Source organism: Leptonotus elevatus, chromosome 1 (assembly GCF_054856555.1).
Source record: "Leptonotus elevatus isolate MCC_2025b chromosome 1, RoL_Lele_1.0, whole genome shotgun sequence".
Classification (NCBI taxonomy): domain Eukaryota; kingdom Metazoa; phylum Chordata; class Actinopteri; order Syngnathiformes; family Syngnathidae; genus Leptonotus; species Leptonotus elevatus.
The window spans coordinates 34,083,294-34,096,530 of record NC_141239.1 but is presented as its reverse complement, the minus strand read 5'-3'; the positions used below and the strand labels follow the sequence as shown (position 1 = coordinate 34,096,530).

The following is a 13,237-nucleotide window of genomic DNA, read 5'->3' as shown; positions in this document are numbered from 1 at the left end:
GCGATGCGCGAAGCAGCCGGCTCAGACAATGTCATGAGAGGGGCGCGGCAGCCACAGGGGGAGAGGCGGGGTTTTACTGAACCGAGCGTTTGACTTCCGGGTAAGAAAAATAGCCACCGAAATGACATGGCGATTGTGTCAAAGGTAAGATTTCATCATTATATGCCTATAGTTAACTGTGGAAGGGCTTAAAATATTATGGTATAGTCCCTTTAAAATAATAAATAAATAACCTAATGAAGCTGTGGAACGGTGGGGTAAAACTTCATAATCACTCATTACATGAAGTCTGCTATATTGTCTGCTAGGATTGAGATGCCGATTGGTTTGTCCCAAAATTACGAAAATGTCACTATTATCTTGATACATTTAATGGCAATACAACTCTTCATTAGGGAGTTTAGAAAAATAATAGATTTCTTTGTCTAAATTAATTTTAAGTGGGCAATTTGAAAGTAAGAACTATAAATATATAGCAAACAGTGTTCAAATAAATAGCATTTAATATACAATAAAATACATGGCAATAAAGCCGTTTTGACTTATTAAAAGCATTTCAGCTTCGTTCCAAATCGCAATGAAAGCATATTAGACAACCAGTGGTGGTAGAGATGAATGTTAACATTGTAGTTGACCCGTACCAAATCTGTCACCTAATGAAATCTAATTAAACTAATTAAGATATTCTGTCACTGACACAAGTTGCAGGCATGCTCCAGCATGTTTTATTTGCCCTTATCAACTTTGTACCTTTTTCAGAATTCTCTTTAGGATCAGTAAGTAATCGTATCAACCTGTCATAATGAATGTAACCTTAACACATCAAATATTCACATTGAGTTAGGGGCTTCCTCGCTGAACTACAGCACAAGTATAAATTGTGTTCAAATGAACTCCAGGTGGAACGGTGAGGAGCCGTAAGCTTGTGTAGTCTCTCACTGCAGCCTCTGCTAGGACATTTCAGGATAATTGTAATAGGATTGTCTCGCTATCTATAGCGAGGATAGAGAGCTGTTAGAAGTGGTTACTCATTCTTTCCTCCACTGACAGGAAGAATCAAGCGTGGTAGACATGTATTAGAAAATTGTGTTCTAAAGGAGACTATTCTTAAAAAAAATAAAAAATAATGATTGTATGATGAGATTATATTGAAAATTTTGGTAAAACAGATTTGGGTACTTTCTCATCTACGCGAAAGGTTGGGTGTGATTACACAAGGTCACAAAGTCACACCCGATGAAGATAAAACATTTACATTGCAACAACAATAATGAAATATCCTAACCTTTCATCTTAAAATGTAAGATGGATGACATTACAAGTAAGAAGCGTCACATTTTGTAATTACATGTCATTGTCAAGTGGTGATGTGCGAAGTTTTAACTTAAAACTGGTCAACTGTGTAAAAAATCATTTAGTTTGAATGTAAATATTTAAGCTCCATAGAATAAGATGTGCACATGGAAAGCACAGAACTCATAAAACATCTTGTGAAAATACATTTTTAACCATTAGGCCTAAATTGTTGGTTAGCAGGTTATGCTAGTTGCTAGTGATTATGTTGGTTGTAAAATGAGGGCCACCACACCCAAAAACAAGGAGCTGACAGGAAACCCCAGGCAATGAAACGGCGCAACAAGGCAGTGATTAAGGCAAAGGGGTTCCCAACCAACTACTAAAGATTGATATGTAGTTTTGAAAATACCATCCATCCATCCATCCTTTTTTTCCCATGCAAACCACTGAAGTATGAATGGTGATTTCGTCACAGCATTCACATTCTTTTAAATCCTGTTTTTGTGAGTTTTATGAGCTGGAAGCCCAAATAATGCAGAGACAAACAAATAAAAACCGGTACTTGAAATCACTTAAATTGTGGGCCCTGAATCTATAATCTATGAAAGTTTGACTTTTTGAATGGAATTATGGAAATTATTCAGCATTTTTGACGATCACCTGTAATTTACATTAAGAGATTGAGGTATGTAATCTTATGAGTGCAACTGCATGGTGAGAAAAAGGCTTAATGCCATAAAATCCCAAATACTGTGGCAATTATTTCGGTATTTTCAGAAGTTGAAGTGGACATGAGTAGAATGTGAATGTTGCAATGGCATTTTTGTGTCATGAAGTGACGTTTAGCTTTTCTAAATGTTTCAGTACAACTTGCTATTCTCTAATTAGGAGCTGGGCAAAATTCACAACAGGTGTTTTGGGATCTTTAAATCCTCTTCATCATACTGTTTACATTTTGACGTCATGAGACTGAGCCAACACCTGCCGATTGATCAACAGTACCTCACCGTTGTGGAATGGAGGACTGCATATATGATTTACTGTCTATTGTGTGTTAAAGAGTAATAGCACTACTTCTTTCACTTTGTTACACTAAAGGCACTGATGACATCATCATAGTCTTTAGCCCTATAGTCCAGAATTTGGCAATGAAAACTTTTTCAGGAGAAAGAGAAAACGTACACAAGTAGCGTTGTGCAAATTGCATATCAGTGAACTGTGTGCTCGCAACATTATGACCACATTCACAATCAAATGAGACCAATACTAGACTGCTTCAAAAATCACTTTGTTAGTGAAACAAGGCAGAAGAAGTTCTGCATAGCAGCTGTTGCAAATGCAGTTTAACAGCGTGTCAAATTAAATCGAAGGGTTTCCAATCAGATTTGGTGGACATCTGTGCATTTCTTATATTGTTATGCTACCATGTTCAGCCAAAGAGACACTTGTGGAAGAGATCAGATTTGCTGTCCACTTATGTGCAACAACGCTAAATAGATCACCTCAACTCAGAACCAACATATCGCTGGCGTCGGGCCAAAATCTCCAAAATCCTCCCCAAAACGGCAAGTTTGTTCAATCATTAACATTGCATCATCAAAGACAGCAAACCGCTTCAGATTGATTCAATAACAAAATAACACCCAGACGTGTGAACTGACCATCAGAATAGAGTTTTGGAAAAGATGTGAACTCCACCGAATTGACGCCAGCAACAATCCCTAAATGTGACAAGTAACTTAATCATCACAATCTATATACCGTTATATACTGTATAATTATTATTAGTTTATCATTTGTTCATTGATATTGACAAACTAAATACAGTTGGCTGAATTTTTTAAAAAAAAATTTAAATGTGAAAACTATATTGGCTTTCCATAGGACAGCAAAGAGCTGATGTTGTTTGTGTTATTCCACCGTATCACACTGACTCTTAATCACCTCTGACTATAAATGCACCTTCATTCAACAAAGGAATTCATTTTATCTGAAGATAACTTCATCCATCGCTTATACATTTAAAATAATGTTGGGTAGCACAATGGCTTGTAAGAAAGAGAATAAAGCATCTTGAGTTCTGTAAAAAAAAAAATATATATCAAGATTACATACATATATCTTTGTGTCCTCCCGCATATTTTATATTGCTCACTTCATTTGTATGCATTAGTATGCATGAGTGTGCAATAACCAGGAAATATGCCGCTGACTACAAAGACACCCAGAGCCCAGAGATGTAAATCAAGTGACGGATACTCAAAACCATAAAACACTTTACGTTTCCTTTTCTCTGTTTTTTTCCAGATATCGTTCAGACAAATGTGAAGCCACCAGCATTTGACAGCGTAGCGTTGCATTTTTTGCAAGCATGCCCGTGGCTTGCCAATTAACACTTGAGCAGTTTTTGCAGCGTGGAAGGACGTTTTTCAGACCCCGACTTAAGTCCAGCAACAGAATGATCCAGAATTTATCCAGAATGAATTTGATAACTTCATTACTTTCTATGTACAGTTAACTCATTCACTGCCATTGACGGCTATAGACGTCAAAAATTCATTTGAACTATTTCTATTAGTTTCACATTTTTTCCCCTCTTTTGTTAACAAGAGTATAAAAACCTAGATTTTTTTGTTTTGTTTATTTAGAACAGATATAAAATTTGTGATTAGTTAACAATTGAAGTCATGTGATTAATTACAATAAAAAAATGTAATCGTGTGACAAATTTGTAATCTTTTTTTTTTTATTAGGGCATCATGCAATTTTTTTTATTGTAATTAATCACTCGACTTCACTAGTTAACTAACGATTAATCAAAAATTTGACATCTGTTCTAAATGTACAAAAAAAAAAATCTAGGTTTCATACTCGTTAACAAAAGTGGAAAAAAATTGAAACTAATAGAGATAGTTCAAATGAATTTTTGACATCTTTAGCCGTCAATGGCAGTGAATGAGTTTTAATACCTTTAAAAACAAAATTTTCCACTTGCTGTCGACTGAAGATGACATCACCTGTGCTGAGGAAGTAGGTAACAACCAATCATGGCTCAGTTTGCTGAAAAACAAGTGAGGCATGATTGGTCGTTACCTACTTCCTCAGCACAGGTGATGTCATCTTCAGTCGACAAATAGTGGAAAAAATATTTTTAAAGGTATTAATTGTACATGAAAAATAATGATGTTATCAAATTAATTCTGGACAAAATATGTACTTTTTACTGCTGAAAATGGCTCAATGAGTCAAGTATCCCTTTAAGAAGCTGTATAGAGTTGCCATCATGCTGTTCCAACAAGACGATGTAAAAATTTCTGATATCCAAGTTTCTCAAAACAGGATCTGTTCCTGACAAACCATGTACAGGAAGTCCTGCTACTACGACCACTGATGAAAACACCAAACTCAAGCTAGCCAAGGGAAAGGCTATCCGGAAGTCGGCATCTGCAAAAGCTAGGTTCAGCGGATGCTTTGGAGAATGATAAAGCTTTTGTCATGATCTGTGTTTTTGTTGTTTTGATTTGTCTTGTGTTCTTGTAGTTCATGTATTGTCCTGACCCGTTAGGTTGTTTTTGGTTGCCACCTGTGCTCATCAACCTGGAGGTCCCCTTTGTCTACCAGTCAGCTCCCTCAGCCTGTCTCACTTACTTTGAATTCTGTTCTTAGGACTTCTGTTGACTTTGTATCTATTTCAGTTGTTCAAAGGCTTCAAGTGGTTCGATTATGATGCTGCATAACCTGAAGTTGAAATGGGTAAAACAAAGGCTTTATCACTTGCCAAATTTGTTGAATTATGCTTTTATTGAGGCTAATTTCCAGTTGCAGCCCCTTCGGATAGACTTTTCCTGGCTTTGCGCAAACGCCACCTCTAAAAGTCTGGTCTTTGTATAAGGCCTTCCTGTTAGAATAAATGTACATACGTTATCCCATATTTACTCTTAATTATTGCAAAACATTTAATTAGCGGTAAAACCTTGTTTGAATTATGTAAATTGAAGTTATCTGTGAAGAGAGCAGAGCTCCGTGAGAAAAGAGCATGGCTCATGCTCCTGCAGCTGGAAAACAGGAACTGTGCCGTTATCACAAGATAGCGGCTAAAACATTTTATGATTAAGCTGTTGAACTTTCACTTTTGAAACTTTCAGTGTCAAAAACAAAACACTTCTACATTATTATCTGCGCAATGACTCATATTCATGATGGTTTTAATGTTGCTGCTGTGTGTCCCCCTCCCCTTTAGAGCAGCAACAGCTATGTAACTAGGGCCCTGTAAATAAAAAAAAGAAGAAGAAGAAGAAAGGGCTCGGGAGAGTGTGCCTCAGAGCGGTAGGAGAACTGAGCATATCTCTGTCTGTTCTCCTCACGAGCAAAAATAATCTAAGTCTTTTGTCTGCCTTCCTTTTCTGTTGTTTATTGAATGTTCTAAGTTGACTGAACCTGACACTTCCCCTGCAAGATGTGTCAAGAACAAACTATTTCAAGAAACTTGCCATGGATAGCCTGAATTGTACTAATGCATTGGAGCAGCCATACAACTTCTCAGGTAAGTCAGGTATAGAAAAAAATATTTCCAATGTCAATTGTTGGGCTATGGACAAGGGAATGATGTGCTTAAATGCAAAGCCTAAGTTGTGGAATGCTGATGACCTGAAACGGAAGTCTTTTAACTTTTGGGACATCCTGTACCGTTTTAAATACATTATCCCACCTGCTCACAACTAGACTGCTAGCGATGAGAATGCCGATAAAAAAACAAAAAAAAAACCAGAAAGGCATCTGTGTGTGTACAAAGTATAATAGTTTGACATTTGATTTTAGCCTACCAGCGGAGCTCTCCAATGCAGCTCCCATGCCTGCATAAATGTGAGCGTTGCGTCAAGAAGGGCATCTGGCTTGAAAACGTTGCCAAATAATTCATGTGAGTGACTCGCTTAGGTGACCCCAGCAGTCAAGTTGGATGAGGAACGGTTTATAAGGATATTGAAAGAAGAACATCTTCATAAATCCAATCAAACTAAAATAAGAAGATTAAGCGCACGAGTTTAATCCTGGTTTTTGGAAACGTTATTATTGTTATGAATAGCATCGTATATAAAAGAGTGATGTGTGTGTGTGTGTGTGTGTGTGTTCAACTTATAATCAGCTGTACTTTATCATGCTCACAGGAGGATCTCTTATTGGCTAAGAGCTGAGTGACACACAGGCAGTGTCATTGCGCAGCGGCCTAAGAAGCTTCCCTCCTGCTGACCCCACACTTCTGAAATAGTCACATAGATCTCGGCTATTTTTAGAAATGAGGAAGTTTGCTGCTGAACATATGGTATCTATGTACATATATAACATACCTCAAATAACACACAGTTTAAACTTGTTGATTCCCCCCCCCCCTTTTATTGTTTTTTGCGTCATTCAACTGGTTAAGACAAGATGGCCAATCTACAAGAATCAAAGCCTAAACTGCAATGTAGCGTTTCAATTCTGCCCAAAATTATGCCGCACGTTGTGTAATGCCACAGCAAATTCTAAACCCGCATAAACACAGATTGTTCTCCACAGTGCCCTTGTCAACTGCTGTCCTGACATACAGTTTTTTTTTGCAGATCCATGTGAACAGGGACTATTTTGACAGCATTCTTGTCAATACAACAGCTTTCAAAAGCATAAAAATTAATAGAAGTTGAACCACATCTGGTACTCCTCTGTCTTCCTTATTTTTTCCCCTTTTTAATATTATCTCTCAAAGGAAATTCAAGTCACACTTTTGTACATTTGTTTTGCTGAGCTGGCGGACCGCAGAGCCTTGTCTTGCTCAAGGGCACAGTATTCAGGAAGCAGATTAGCATCTCTCCAACAACTACACAGCAAATTCTGTAGTGTTAAATTGAGTTAAAAATCTAGTGTTAATTATTTTACATTTGTGGGTGTTGATTTTGGGTGTTATTTGAACACTCAAAGTGAAAAAAAAAGCGAGTCAAACTCATCGACTTTAGGCTGTTACCTTATACATCCGGGTTCTTTTCTCTCTTTTCTCTTTTACCGGGAGTCGTGCGGGAACTAGACCTACAAGAAAGAATTTTGCGGCAACAAGCATGTACTATCTCGCGACATACTTGTTAGTGGTGTTGCCAGGTACTAGGTTCGAGTCCCACTGTCCCCATTTGGCTTGGAAAATACAAACTTGTCGAAAAGTAACACTAAAACTGTGCGAAATTAACACAAAAAGGAATGAAAATAACACTTCGTGGTTGAAAGTGACAACAAAACTGTGAGAAATGATTATTAAAAAATGAAAGGAAATAACACTTCTAAGTGTTAAAGAACAACAGTGATAATGTGAAAAAATAACACTGATAGGTGAAAGTAGATAACACTTTAAAGTGCAAAAAGTTCGATTTTATGTGTCAAATAATAACACTATGGGTGTTGTAAGTTCACTCTACCGATGAGTTACATTTTTACACTTTTGGAAGTGTAAATTTAACTCAGAACTGGTGAGAACTATATAAACTAAATTGAACACTATGGGTGTTAAATTTACACTTCCGATTTTACTGTGTCTTTGTGTCTGAGCCTTTAATATATATATAAATATAAAGTCAAATCTAATTACAGTATTCTTGCCAATACATTATCTACCACATCAAGTTTTATCATCCTTTTAATTGGCTAAAATGGCCAATTGTCTTATTTCTTCATTACTACTGGTAAGACTTTAATCATGCTAACCTCCACACAAAAACAGCTACAACAAAAGTCTCTTTTGTCCATGCAGATGTCCAAACTACGACCCAGGGGCCAATTGTGGCCCGCCATCGCTTATATACAAACACAGTAATGACTAATAACAATTACATTTTACAAGCAAAAATATTTTCTTCCACTTTCTGATCTGTGCCAAGGTCCAATTTATGAACATTAATAATCACTCGAGTAACTGTATTCAAAATGGTCAGTTTACTACCGTTTGCTCTAGAGTTGGGATTCGGTCACTGTTCAGGGCAGGGGTGGATCTAGTCTAGTGGGATACAAGGTCGAGACCACCCCAAAATCTTGAAAGGCTGTTATGTAGCATCTTTTCAAATTTGCTAGAAAATATGAACAATATACAACCACTTTCTCGATTGATTGCAGCGTGTTTAAAAAATGAAAGTCAAACAACTTCATCTTTCCATTTTTCTGTATGCGGCCCTCAAATTAAAAAGTTTGGACACCCCGTTAGAAGATGGTGGCGGGAATAAGATCTCTGTTGTAGTTGGCAAATGGTTTTGAGGGGTTGAGGTCAAGGCTATGTCAATTTATTTTACATCCAACTCATTAAGCATATTTTGACTGGACTTCCCTTACACAGTGGTGTACATGGTTAATAGATTTGTCCCAATACTTTTGTCTGTACTGTGTTCTGAAAAAGTAGCCAGGTAAGACTGTTTGACCTTTTTCTTCCGAGCCGTTCTAACCTTGAAAGCGTGCGGATTTGACGTCAAGTCTGCTTGAACTTCTATAGGCAAATGGAATCAAAACATACTGTAATTAAATGCAATTTCCACATAATGATATCATATAAACTGCAAAACCTCTATTGTGAGAAAATTACAGTAAATAATAAATAGTAGGGGTGTGAATTGCCTAGTACCTGGCGATTCGATTCGTATCACGATTCATAGGTCACGATTCGATTTGATACCGATTAATCCCGATACAAATCTATAAATTGATTATTGCGATTTTTTTTTAACACCCCTAATAAATAGGTACATTATTATGAACAGACTGACGAGGAAAAGGATTTGTCACTTCCAAGAATTCCGACGAATGGGTTGAAGTGCGAAAACTCCAACTGAACCCTAGAATTTGAAACCTTTGCATTCAAACGAGAGCAGCTGTTTACCTTCGCCGCCACAGATGAGCTGGGTTTCTCCAGGAGATCCCAGAGCTTCTGCCTCTGGTCAGGACAGCAGCCCAGCTGCTCCACCTCCTCCCCGTCCTTTTCTCTCAGAGTATCCGCCTCCCTCCTCAGCTCCTCATTCATCTGCTCCTTCTTCTGGTGGTAGCGCGCCTGGCAGCACGACTCCAGGTAGATCTCGTCGATGCCCCAATAGTCCAGCTCCTGGCCAAAAGACAGGGCGCACATCTCCTCCATCATGTGCAGTTTGCCAGTTCTGTAGAAGTTGAGAATGGAGGAGAAGGCCACGGGATGGCGGTCGAAGAAATACTCGTTCTCGGAGAGGCTGTAGTCATCGCACAACTCCAGCAGCGACTCGTGCGTGTTGCAGTCTCTCAGCTGTCCCAGGCGGGTTCTGGGAAGGCGGTCCAGCGTTCGCCATAACACCTCATGCGTTAGACCTCCCACATTGAGCCGGACCCTCCGAGATCGGGCCTTGACGCGGATGATGTCGATGGGTTCGGGGGGCAGCACCGGAGCCACCGGGGCCCGGTTGGTGACTTTTGGTGTACTGTAGAGTGCTTTGTCCGCCATGTTTGTGTGAACGTCACTAACGGAAGTGATGTTTGCTGGTTCGGACGACTTTGTGGTGGCTGGTGGGCGCAAAGTGACTTGGGCCCACCAAGCTCACCCAGCTCGGTTCAGATAGTAGAACTTATGCTTAGATCCATGACTAGAAGGGGGAAAGGAAATAAGATTATGTTATTCAAACATGAATCCACAAAATGGAATTCAAACTCCATTTTTCCCAATTGTTTTCCACTCCTGACTGTTTTAATAGGTTTTGCAAACAAGCAGGGGCTTTGAGCGGTTACCGTCACTTGCCTTCGGTGCAGGTTGGCGTGAGTTCGCTTCCCCGCCTGGGAGACCATATATGTGTGTGAGTGCACCAAAAAAAAAAAATAATAATAATAATTGACAAAAAAACAGTAACTATCAGGACAGATGCAGTTAGCTCGATTTTGCTAATAATGAAAAACCCATTAAAGCTGCTCAATTGATTTTGACCTTTTGAGTCACTATGAAACCCTCCAACCCTTCCTGTCTGTTAGTCATCCTTCACATGAGCCTGGAAGCGTCAAAGTAGCTCATTACCAAACAGATGGACAAACAAACACAAATATGACCTTTAGCCTTGGCATAGTTTGTTTTACTGTGTTTTACTCTTGGCATTCTAGTTATAGGTCAGTGGGCAACAGATCAAATGATGAAACTAAGACTTGAAGTTTTGCTGTTGTGAAAACGTTGACAGTTTATAGAACCCTTGTAATGTCCCCTAACTTAAAGGGGAAGTCAACCCCCCAATTTTTGGGGGACAAAAATATCTTTATCTATGCAGCCCCACTGGTCTAAATATGTTATTCTGTTTAACTCATTCACTCCCAGCCAGTTTCACTGAAGCAACCCCCTTCACTCCTGGCCGTTTTACTGGATTTTGACAGATTTAGCAAATTCCACAGACTATTGTGTTCTATTGCTATAAAAACCTATCTAAAGAAAGATTAGAGTCTCTTCTTTCATCAGGAAAAAAAGTATATTTCTATCTGTTTTGCAGCAATTAGCATTAGAATATAGCTAAGTTTCATCATTATTCACAAATCTGTTTAGAACTATGGGAAAATTAGCTTTTTTTTCAACATTGCCCTGGTTGATCTATTTTGCTCTGCTTCCACCTGCTGGCCACTTTTGTAATAACTACCATTTCTTCAACCATTCACTGCAGTTGAGAAGTTGCATCAAAGCCTTATGTATGCTCTACTATATAAAATAATAATTATAATACCAAAAACATATAAATACGTTTTTGGGACACCCAAAACATTTAAAACAGAACATATTTGTACGTTTTTTTGGAGTAAATGAGTTAATATTGCGTTAGTTATATAGTTATAATATTGAGTTAAGCAGCACAATCCAGCCATTTTTATCCATCTAAGGGGCCGCCCATTTTGTCACTTGCTGGGCCGCCTCCTGAGATGGATAAAAGTGGCTGGATTTTGCTTCATAGCTCATATTCCATAAACGTAATATTAATCAGAATGTCATGTTTAGACTAGTGACATTATTGTCAAGGAATGTTTAAGGTTGACTTCCCCTTTAAAGATAAATGTAAAAACAACTCGGTAAATACTTTTGAAGCAAATAACTTGCTTGCTTTATTGTTACCATACAGTAAATGCCACTAATGCTACATGCTATGCTAACTAACATTGTTGCCATACATGTCATTAATTTCTATTTTAAAGTTGCTCTGTTGTTATGTTTTTTTTTGTTTTTTTTTTGGTGCTGTCTTGTTTTAGTCCCCCCAAAATGCAAGTTGTGGCTTTTATTTTAAAAAAAAATATTATTCATGGATATTTATTTATGATTTTTAGTGTTTAATTTTAATTATTAATTTATTTAATCAACTAATATTTGCAAACGTAAACACATATAAAAATGGGAGAACCACCATTATTTTTTGGGAATTAAAAATCTTTCAATGAGTGCAAAAATTAAGTAATTAAAGTAATTAAAAAGTAATTGTACCTTTTTTCCCCTGCAAAAACAATTTTAAGAAACCATAAGGACTTATTCTGCCATTAGATGTCCTTTGACAGTGGGACCCTTTATCTGATTGTATAACGTCGTACCACAAATCCGAGCGGGGGCATTAGGCTTCGTCTGTCCTAGCTCAAGTCTGCCCAGGTTAATTATAGTCCGTCTATCTCCTCTTGGGACACTCATAGGACACACGGCTGTGTCAGCCTCCAAAACTACAACGTCACTAAATATCAAGTCCTTTTCAGTCGCCCAATCCCAAATCAATAATAAATGTCTAATATCATCATTTCTAAATTAGTTTTGCAAGTTTTATGACTCAGTTGAATAAGCATTGACATTTTTAATACTCACATTATTATACTGTACAATGGAGAGGTGACAAAATATGTTTTCAATTTAATTTGTGCACCTTTACAGTCCAATTTTAAGTGGAATAAAAATTGAACAGTTATGAGAGAGATTATTATGATTCGAAAACAAAATTGAGGATGTTGATATTGTCTGTGTAACAAGAGATCATGTATCAATGCCAGTACTGTGCTCAGAACCCAATAATACACCCCCCCCCACAAAAATAAATAAATAATAAAATATTCACATAGAAATATTTACATGAAGCTATAATTGAGGCAGAAATACTTTGAAACCAATGATGTATATCCATATTGAACATAAGCGGACACTTTTCCTTCAGGCATCAGAACAACTGCAATTGTTTTTACCCATGACACGTTCTTTAGAATGTACTGTAGGCCCAATGTAGTCGATACATTAACTATGTACTATATATTTAATAATAGAGGCCATGAAAGCCAATACTAATGATGACATTTCTAACGTGTATACCATTTTGCATTAGATTAAAATGTTGTCCAAGTCGGAAGCAACTTCTTTAGAACCCAGAATTAAAGTCTAAAGTGAGAGCATTCATTTCTAATTCGTCATCAAGAGATTAGGCAGACTGCGGCTTATCCAGAGATTATGCACCTGAGTACCTCAAATTTAAAAAGCACAAACCGCACAGACTAAAACAATCACAGTGTAATTCAAGAAGATTTTTACTTTCGACGATAATGAAGAATGATTTTCAAATCTTACGTCTATAAAGAATTTTTTTTTTCAAAGGAAAGAATTGAAAAGCCAGGTTGTCGTAAATCAAAGGAACTCATAGGAGCCTACCTGTATGGATTTTGCTGAATAACTCTTGAAGTCCAACTCTGCTTCTTCCAGGAGGTCCCACCATAGCCGCCACCTAGACTTTCAACACCATACTGATAGATGAAACCCACAAGCGAAACTACGAAAGAGACACATTTTGGCCAGAAAGTTAAGGCAAGCTTGAACAGTGCAGGTAAAGTGGCATCAAGGAAGGTGTCTTGTTAGCGGCGCTACATGAGGAAACCTCAATTCAACTACAGACAGAACAAGGGAAGCCCCACAAGCCCCATGTAAGAAGGA

At 37.7% G+C, this 13,237-nt stretch overlaps 1 protein-coding gene and 1 long non-coding RNA gene across 2 annotated transcripts in view; one reads left to right on the top strand and one right to left on the bottom strand.

Annotated features, from left to right (window-relative positions):
* The window catches only part of LOC147181809 (uncharacterized), a 13,540-nt gene extending 6,557 nt beyond the window's left edge, over window positions 1-6,983 (top strand). The window contains exons 3-6 of the long non-coding RNA XR_015097030.1: window positions 4,636-5,049; window positions 5,537-5,622; window positions 5,724-5,839; window positions 6,462-6,983. This is a non-coding gene — a long non-coding RNA (uncharacterized LOC147181809). The remainder of the gene's footprint in view (window positions 1-4,635; window positions 5,050-5,536; window positions 5,623-5,723; window positions 5,840-6,461) is intronic.
* LOC147181808 (potassium voltage-gated channel subfamily B member 2-like) overlaps window positions 1-13,237 on the bottom strand; it is a 19,052-nt gene extending 5,815 nt beyond the window's left edge. Inside the window, exons 1-2 of the mRNA XM_086094330.1 lie at window positions 12,959-13,237; window positions 9,182-9,908 (exon numbers count right to left, since the gene is read on the bottom strand). Of these exons, the coding sequence (XP_085950456.1) occupies window positions 9,182-9,769 (588 nt within the window). The 5' untranslated portion in view covers window positions 9,770-9,908; window positions 12,959-13,237. The remainder of the gene's footprint in view (window positions 1-9,181; window positions 9,909-12,958) is intronic.